General features: G+C 45.2%; 1 protein-coding gene across 1 annotated transcript; it reads left to right on the top strand.

Moving 5' to 3' along the window:
- The first annotated feature begins 1991 nt into the window (after window positions 1-1991).
- SNRPD1 (small nuclear ribonucleoprotein D1 polypeptide) lies at window positions 1992-8986 on the top strand. The gene is made up of 4 exons (XM_021553259.3): window positions 1992-2119; window positions 2703-2779; window positions 5145-5336; window positions 8334-8986. The coding sequence occupies exons 1-4, from the start codon at window positions 2106-2108 to the stop codon at window positions 8408-8410; spliced, it is 360 nt and encodes a 119-aa protein (XP_021408934.1). The 5' UTR covers window positions 1992-2105; the 3' UTR covers window positions 8411-8986.
- Window positions 8987-9061: the final 75 nt, after the last annotated feature.

Below are 9061 nucleotides of genomic sequence, written 5' to 3'. Positions count from 1 at the left end.
TTCAATACTACAGTCTCCATATGAAAATCGAGTAGTTAGTGAGTTAAAATGTAGAATTTTATTTCTGAAGATGTAAACAAAATCAAAGAATGTAAAAGTCCTTTGCAGTGTTTATTCAACCTTCCTTATGCTAAAGTTCCAAAGTACTTCATTATTTTAAGAATGGGTCACAACATAAAAGATTAACTTCATATTGTTTTGCTAGTCAGCTGCTTCTATCCTTGGTTATGTTGAAATAATTTATGAAAGAAGGAATAACAGCCTGAGAAGAAAGCGGTAAGTCTAAACTCCGTATTTCTGCTTGGGAGCAGCAGCTTGCTTTTCATGCATGATACTGTAATACACTCTTTTAAGAAAAAAAAAAAAAATGGAGGAAAAAAACTGCAGACTAATTTGTGCTGGTTAATGTGTGTCTTTAAATTTAGTGCTTCCAAGCTGTATAAAAATAAGGACCAATTTTAAACTATTTTGTCACTTATTTTATATGGTTTGTTCAAAACCAGACATGGAACTTGCTTAAGGCGCTGTGCATTGTTTAATATTTCCTGTAAGTACAGCTGTATATTCAGATTGCAAATATAAAATTTAAATGGGGGGAAGGGACAAAAATGTAGAATACTACTAGGGCTAGCACAGGTGTCATTATTGAAGCTAGAACACAAAACACTGATACTCCAGTGTTCCTTTGTGTCATGACTGAAAATATGTACAGATTTTTTTTTTTTTTCTTCTTCTTTTTGCAACTGTTCATTTTAACCTTGAATGTTTCTGGAGGCCTCTCTGGGTTTTGTGTAAACATAACCTGTTTATGAGCACTAGTACTTGCAAGGTATCAGTTTGCTTCTAGATGCTGTAATGGAAAAATACCAGTTGGTGGCTAACTAGGAAGTCCTCCTAACTTAAAATTTTCAAAGGTGAACTCCCTCATGGGCACAAAGTATAAGAACATCATAGATTCAATATTTGAAAGCAATGGTTCTGGTGGCTCAATGGCAGGTGGAGTTTGAAACTTGGCTCAGTTGTCTTGCAGCCTAGAACTGAGTTGTGCATCTTTGGTAACGAACTTGTTGCAGCAAAGACCAAACTTGAATTGCTAATATAGAAGGTTTGTAAGACTTAGAATAACGTAGGTTTTAGAAGTTGGAAGGCACCTGTGTTTCAGTGCTTTGCAAAGACTCTGTATTTCTAAAATCACAAATGGTGTACTACTCTTCAAATACAATAAAATGTTCAGCTTTTCTACATTGCTGTCTGCAGTGCATTTTGTACTTTGGAGCAGACTGTTCCCAAATCGGAGCTGTTTCACACCTGAAGGCTGCTTCAGTTTTGTGTGTGCTCATTGTTGCAGGTGGGAACCATCACTCAAACAGGGCTGATCTGGGGCAGTGTCTGATCCAGTCTGCACTGTGAGATGTTCACTCCTCTCAGACATGGCTGGATCTCTCTCTGGAGCACCTGTGGCTGGAGTGCTCCAGCGCTGCATCCCCAGGGTCACCTCTGCTCAGGGCCGATGGCTCTCTGTCTCTTTCCTCACAAGGGCACTTCAGTGCCTTATTGGCCATACCAATAGGTGAAAATTCTTGCTATTACAGCTCTGGATCCTGAAGCTGTAACTTTTATCACAATAAATTAGTGCTTTACAGGTTCTAGGCCTTGGATTTCTTTTCCTATTTGTAAAGCTCAAAGCAGGTTTAAAATGAAGTACACTATTTGATTTTTTTTCTAACATTTATTTTTAATTAAGGACGGCAAGCTGGTAGTTGTCAAACCTTACAAAAAGCCAGGCTTTCATAGACCAAGTCCCCTCACTCCTATTCGTATCTCCTTCCCACCATGCCCATTCTTTTTCCCCGTCCCTCTTTTCCATCCTCTCACCTTTTCCCCGCCCTCTCCCCCCAGGGGCGGCAGCAGGCGCTGCTCGGCGCTCGCCGCGGGTCCTCCGGGCCGCTAGGGGGCGCTGTCGCGGCAGCGTCCCGGCGAGCGCGGCCGGCGCGGCCTATCCGAGAGGCGCCTCCGCCGCGCCGTGCCCGCGGCTCTCCGCTCGCCCGCGGCTCTCCGCTCGCCGGGGCTCCCGCCCGCCGCTCCGCGCCCGCCCGCCCGCCGCCATGAAGCTCGTCAGGTGAGCGGGTGGGCGCGGGCAGGGGCGGATGGAGGCGGATTGCCCGCGCCCGGCCGCGGCGGCAGCGCCGGGCGAGCCCGCGCAGTCCGGGCCGCCCCGCGCTCTCCCGCCACCGCGGGCGGGAGCGGGAGCGGCCCGGGATGGGCCCGGCGGGAGCGGCCCGGGATGGGCCCGGCGGGAGCAGCCCCCTGTGCCGGGCCGCTCCCGCCCCGGGACTGCGCGGGTCGCTCGGCAAAGCACCCCCCTCCCCCACCGCCTTTCATTTTTGGAGGGAAACGCCGCGGAGTGCGTTAGCGTTGCTTTCCCGGGATTGTAACGATTTGTAAAATGGTTCCCTCTTTGTACAATAATGGCCGTTTCGCCTGGAAGTGGATGCTGGACCCGGCAGTGTGTCACTCAGGCGTCCCAGCTGCCGGTGGTTGGGCAGGACGCGGAGTGTCTCTGAACATCCCCAGCAGAATTCCTGAGCGCCGTCTTTGGGAGCTCAGGATGCCGAGCTGCTTGGTGCTGCCTGTCGAACGCGTACGGCTTTATGTGGGATTGAACGGGTCTGGAGTTTTTAAAAGGCGTTTTTAATTCACAGGTTTCTAATGAAGCTGAGCCATGAGACTGTGACCATTGAGCTGAAGAATGGGACGCAGGTGCACGGAACGATCACAGGTAGGGCAGGATGCAGCAAATACTGCCCCGCTGCCTTTCGGCAGACAGTTTACAGCCGCGGCTCGGATGAGCTTTTTGTCCTGTGCTCCCTCTTGCGGGGACCAGCACGGGGAAATGCAGGAGATGGGCTTTGTAACTCAGAGCTTTGTGTGCAAGGGCGAGGTGTGTTTGTGTTGCAGGAGTGTCTGGATATTGTTGGGGGTCGCTGGGAACAGCTGGGAGCTGTGACCAGCCACTCCATAGGCAGCCACAAAAGTACTTGGGAAATTCAGTGGGTCACGGATTGTCTTTGATGTTTAGTAGTGAGTGAGTCCATTCACTACTGGTGGACTGAGATTTCTTTGTTTTAAAGGTTTTGCTGGGAGCCTCTGAGCCCAGCTGCAGCTTTGCCTGCAGGCAGGCTCGGGGGGAAGGAAGCGAACTCTTCCAAACCTTGCTTGGCAGTCTCTTAGAATTTTAGTAGCACGGTCACAAAATGGTTTGGGTTGGAAAGGACATTAAAGATTATCCAGTTCTAACTCTCTTCCCAAGCACAGGGATAACTTCCAGTAGACCAGGTTGCTCAAAGCCCCATCCAGCCTGGAACTCTGCCAGGGATGGGGTATCCACAGCTTCTTTGGGCAGCCTTTTCCAACTGATGTGGTCTGAAATTGGTTAAATTTTGCATGTAGACTAAAAAATAAAGTAAATTATTTCTGTTGAACACGTTTTAAGGCAGATCTAGATGGAAATGCATATTTGCATATGTTTGATTGCATGAGAGGCAGGTTTGAGAACGGCAGAGCCGGGTGTGGGATACAGGGCAAAGAGGAATCCTGGCCAAGAGAATCTGCTCTCCCGGTGCTGCCAGAGGTCTGTCCTGTGGGTTCCTAGGAATTCCTGATTACCAGGTGCTTCTTCGTACCACTGAGCTGAAAGTTGCAGAGAATTCTGAAGGGTTCATTATGTAGTTCTCAGGTATTAAAACATGTGCAAGCGAATTTGTTTGCTTTAATAACCTCAGTGAGGAACGTTGTTCTGAGTGTTCTGTGAGCTGTGCTTGGAGACAGCAGGAGGGATGCAGGTGGGGCACGTTGTGTTTAATGAGGCAGACCTTCACAGCTGAGCTGAGGAAGCCACTGCATCTGCCTTCCTAAACTCACCCCCAGGCAGCTTTCAGAAGCTCTTCTGCCCAGGCACTCTTGGAAAATAAAAAGTTACAACTCTTGTTAAGTCTGAATTTTATTCTAGAGGATTGCTGAGGTACTTTTTTGGCCAACAACAATCTGTGGGGATTTGGCAGAGTTCAAAACTGGCATTAGTTTGCAGCCAGGTCCATCAGTTTTTATCGGAGCTGAGTGAACCACCTTGGTTCCCAATGGCAGCGCAAGCTGCTGAACCCAGCCAGATGGGAAGCTAACACTGCTGGTTTCCTTACCTCACTGCTCTTTCAGGCTTAATTGCCTAGCAAAGCCTCTCTCATTTGCTGCTAAGAATCCACAAAAACATTGCACAATATCCTCATCCTCCCAGCTCCAGGGCAGGAGCAGGGCTGAAGGCGCAGGTTTTGTGTAATGCCCCTCACACCAGCCAAGGGACTGGGTCAGTTGGAGCTGTGTAAAATCAAGAGGGAGGAGAGAGGAGAGAGGACAGAAAATAAAGTCACTGTCATCTTGATCTTCATAGCTGGAGGTCAGATCTCACCTAAAGCTCTGCATATGCAAAATAAAAACTTCTGGGGGTTTTTTTATTGCTTCTCAGAGCTGTTACACAGTAAATGCATCCAACTGAGATGTTTTTTTCCAGTTTGGAATTATGCATAACACAGCATAGTGTGCACAATACTAATTCCATACAAGTCATATGTACTGGCTGTTCTCAGACTTTGTAACCACAGTGGCTGTTTCTTGTTGTGGGGTATTTTATGGACTTTCATAGAGAATTCACTCTGGTGTTGAATGTATTTTATCAGAAGGTAAATGTTGCTTTTGTGGTTGGATTCTCCTGAGGCTTACAGAAAAAGGAAATGACCCAGGTTATTTTTCCTCCTCCAAGATTTATTTTACTTCTTTTTAAAGGACTAAAGATTAGTATTCGCCTTCTGTAATAAGCAGTAGTTTATTTGTTGTTTGGAGGAGTTATTTTAATTATTTACAAAGCAGCTATTGCCAGGACCTGGATAAAGATCTCTCACCATGAGGAACTAAAGGCCTCTCATGGTAACTGCCATAATTCAAGAGAGAAAAGAGATGTGATTTCATTCTGTGACAGGCTAAAGAGCAGTAGAAGCAGGTGTTGATGAACAGGATAAATCTCATTTCATGTGTGTACTTAAAAACAAGCCACAAGAGACCTTATCCCTGAAATGAGGCTTGTGTTGTTTCAGGAGTGGATGTCAGTATGAACACACATCTCAAAGCAGTGAAAATGACACTGAAGAACAGAGAGCCCGTACAGCTGGAGACGCTGAGTATTCGAGGGAACAACATCCGCTATTTCATTCTGCCAGACAGTTTGCCTCTGGATACTTTGCTAGTGGATGTTGAACCAAAAGTCAAATCCAAGAAAAGAGAAGCAGGTGGGTTTGTGCTTTCCTAGTCTGTGTTCTGCCTTTGTGTGCGTTTTAGTTCTGTGAGTCTCAGGGCGTCTGATTTGAATCTGTCAACATCTGCATTTGGCATCAAATTCCTTCATCACTGAGGGTTTGACAGAGCACTGGCTCAGTCTGCCTTGCCTATCTCCTGGGCATCTGCAGAGCTTCATTCACATGAAGTTGTGTTATGGCTTTTCATGCATCTATTTTTAAAAATGTAAATGTTTATCAGCTTGAATAAGTCTTAACCTGAGTCTTACAGTTGGCACCCAAAGAGATTTACACTTCCTCTTCTCCAGATGTCCCTGTTTCCCCAATTTGTATGGGGAGCTTCACACAGATAATAAGTATAGGACAGTATCTCAAATGGTGTTGAATGGTTGAGTGAAATTTGATGGGGGATAAAGGTGGTATCTATGAATTTGGGAGACTTGAGAACCTGAGGGAATCGAGGCTGTATTCCAGTGAGTACATCTCCAGCTTTGGCTCCTAGTAGTGTTCCAGTCTTAGCTCTTCTACTCTTTGTGGGATATTTTTTTCCAAAGTGCAGCTGAATAAAAATCTTTCTCCTTAGATGTGAGAACCCTGGGCTTGGTCTGGGGTCTCATATGGTGGTAAAGTCTCTCCTCCAACCCGTGCTTCCAAAGAAAAACTCTGCAGTCTTTTGATGTTCGGTCTCAAGGCAGTTTATTGCGAGTTATCTAACAGATTCTGTTTGCGGGCTGCAGCCCTTTGGTCAGCGGCCCAGGCAGGGATGCACACACTCCTGACACCCTGACTGTCCAGTGTCTTCTTCTTCTCCCTCCCCACCCAGGGCTGCTGCTATCTTTTATAAGATATATTACGTATAACATGTTTACAATTATTCCTCAATACCTATTACCTACGTTGCCAAGTGTTTTTCTCCTCTAAACCAATCTGTGAGTGCCAACATCACCAAGAACATGGAGGTAAGGAAGAAGAAGGAGGAAGAACAGGATCGGCCTACATTCCTCCATCTTAGAACTTCTGACCCCCATGTACAAAGTAAAAACCCCCCTGTACATGTGCTAAAACCCCCCTGTACATGTGCTAAAACACTTTCCCCTCTGTTTTGTAACTTTTACTATACTATCTAACCCTTTGTGACTGCTTGTTCCACCCTCAAAGTTGGTAATTCATTCCATGGCTCAAACTCAAAATCACAGCTGTTTCCAGCTGCCTGCCGGGATCTAAAATGCTTCTGACCAAGGCCTGGAACCTCTAAAAATGTCTGAGAGACATTCTGAGTTCCCACACTTAGAAGCCTAACAGTATAGACTGTAACTCGAGTTTAATCCACACTGTTGAAGATGAGTCTCCAGTAAACCACAGGAAATCAGCAGCAGTATATATTTTGCCCACTAGTTAATCTTGTGTGTTCTAAAAACAGTGAGCTGTAAGTGAAAGCTAATTGAGCTCCAAAATCATGTTGTACCATTTCTCCTGTGATTAGTGTTGAACTGTGTGGGCATGCAGGGTGTTCTGTATTGGTGAAGAACCTCGGCTGTGCAGCACCAAGTGTGAGTGCTGCAGCTGCTGCCGTGATAGGGAATAAGGATAAAGCTCCCAAAGGGGCTTTGTTCCTCTCAAGTTCATTAAAAACAATCTCACCACTCAGAGCAATGTTTGTGGTTGGATTGCATTTTTCCCAAACCTCACGACATGGTGTGAACAGGAACATCCCTACTTGGTGTCAGCTTTGGGGAAAGCAGCCCAGTTACCTTCATTTGATGCTCTCTGTATCCACAGTGTGTGGAAGCGCTCTCAGACCAAAGCTGTGCTGTGCTTTGCCTTAATCCATAAATGCCTTTGGGCTTCAGAAGTGTAAAACCCTTGATTCTGTCCTTGGCAAGTGGTCGGGAAAGGGCAGGATACTGGCTGGGATGTGTGTGCCACATGTGCCTTGGTCCAGGTGTGCTGGCACTTGGTAAGCACAGCTCCCTGCTGATGCTGTCATCCTCCAGATGGAGGGGGTTGATGCTTCCATGGATTTTACAGGATCAGTGTATTACCAGCAATATAATGACACCTTGCTTAAGTCAGATTTGTCCTGTGTTTCTGCTTCTTCTGTCTTTTCTGCATTTTTAACCTACATCCCAGAATAATTGTCACAGCTTGCTCCTTGAATATGGGTGCCAGTGGTTGTCTCTTAGAGAGCCACCCACTTCACCAGAGTTTTCAGTATCTTTTTGAGCCTTGCACTCACAAACACGTTTGAAATGAACCAATAATCTAAAGTTTGCAAAGTGTCCTTGCAACCTGGTGGGTCACATTTCTTTGGGAGAGGGAGATGCAAAGGCATGTCATCACTTTATGGATCATATGACATTCAGGAGTTGCTTGTGGCCTGCACTGTCCTCTGATTCTGTCTTCTCTTTACAATTAAATAGCAGTAATTAAAACTGGGAGCACACAGTCAAGACCTTTGCCTTAGAATCACATCTGCAATTGGCAGAGGCAAAACTGAGACCAGGAGGAGCTGTTAGATACTGGGATCCTTTCAGAATGCTGACCTTCCACATGGTGCCTGACACAGGATGGGCTTGGGAATCTCACAGCATGTCAAAATTTGCATTTCTCTCTAAAAAACAAGACTGTGTGTGTGTATATATATATATGTATGTATATATATATATATATACACACATATATATACATATAAAGGGAATACTGGTTTCCTGTCAGATTACACAGTCACTGGGGAGCAGCCAACTATTTATGCCCTTGTTTTCTGCAGTGAAGCTAAGGCCAGTAGTCTGTGGAAGTTGTATATTGGAAGAACTAACACAAAAGATTAAAATCTTGGCTGAAACTTACTGAGCATTAACAGACTGAATACCTAACTTAATGCCTTATCACAGGGAAGCAGTGTGGTGATTATGCTCAATACAGAGTGTTTTAATCAAAAAGAAAGTATTCCGCAGTCTCATTTTATTTACCCTTTTTCTTTTACCTGCCAAGTTGCTGGAAGAGGCCGTGGAAGAGGCCGTGGCAGAGGCCGAGGTCGTGGGAGAGGAAGAGGAGGCCCAAGACGATAACTTCTCATCATATTCTGGGCAATTTCTGGGCAATTACCATATTCTAGGCAATTTGAGGTTTATTTTGTACAGGTCTTGTTTATGGTATCCATTTTTAATAAACTGAAATGTGAAAAGATGTCTTTCCTTTGTTAGCAAAGCTTGGGGAGGGAGGAAGGTGTGTCCTGTTTCTAAGGCTGTTGCAGACTTCACACATCTTGGTTTTCACTATCGAGATTTTGCCCACCCCTGGGGGCTGTACAACTCCTCTTGCTTTTTGCCCCAGAACAAGAGACTTGTGTTGTGCTTCAACAGTATTTGAAATTAATCTCTCTTTTCTAAGGCACTTGCCATCTTCTAATGGTTCCATAGTCAAGACACTGTATTAAGAACCCCTGTCCCGTGTGTCTCTAATACTGTTCTTCAGAGCAACGTTTTCTAAAGTTTATAGATATAATTTTAATGTTTTTTATTACATGAAGCTTGCAATTTAAACATGTTGCTTTCTTTATGAAACATTTACACAGGGAAATTGACCAAGTCCATGGGAACTGCTGGATTGTTACATCTGATAATTAAAGAATACCTGGATATGAACTTTGTCAAAGTTAATTATATGGCATACTTTTGTTTGGGTGGGGCTTGTAAAGCAGCTTTATCACAGATATCTTC

This window comes from Lonchura striata, chromosome 1 (assembly GCF_046129695.1).
Source record: "Lonchura striata isolate bLonStr1 chromosome 1, bLonStr1.mat, whole genome shotgun sequence".
Taxonomy (NCBI): Eukaryota; Metazoa; Chordata; class Aves; order Passeriformes; family Estrildidae; genus Lonchura; species Lonchura striata.
The sequence above is the reverse complement of the archived record's forward strand: the minus strand, read 5'-3'. Positions and strand labels throughout refer to the sequence as shown.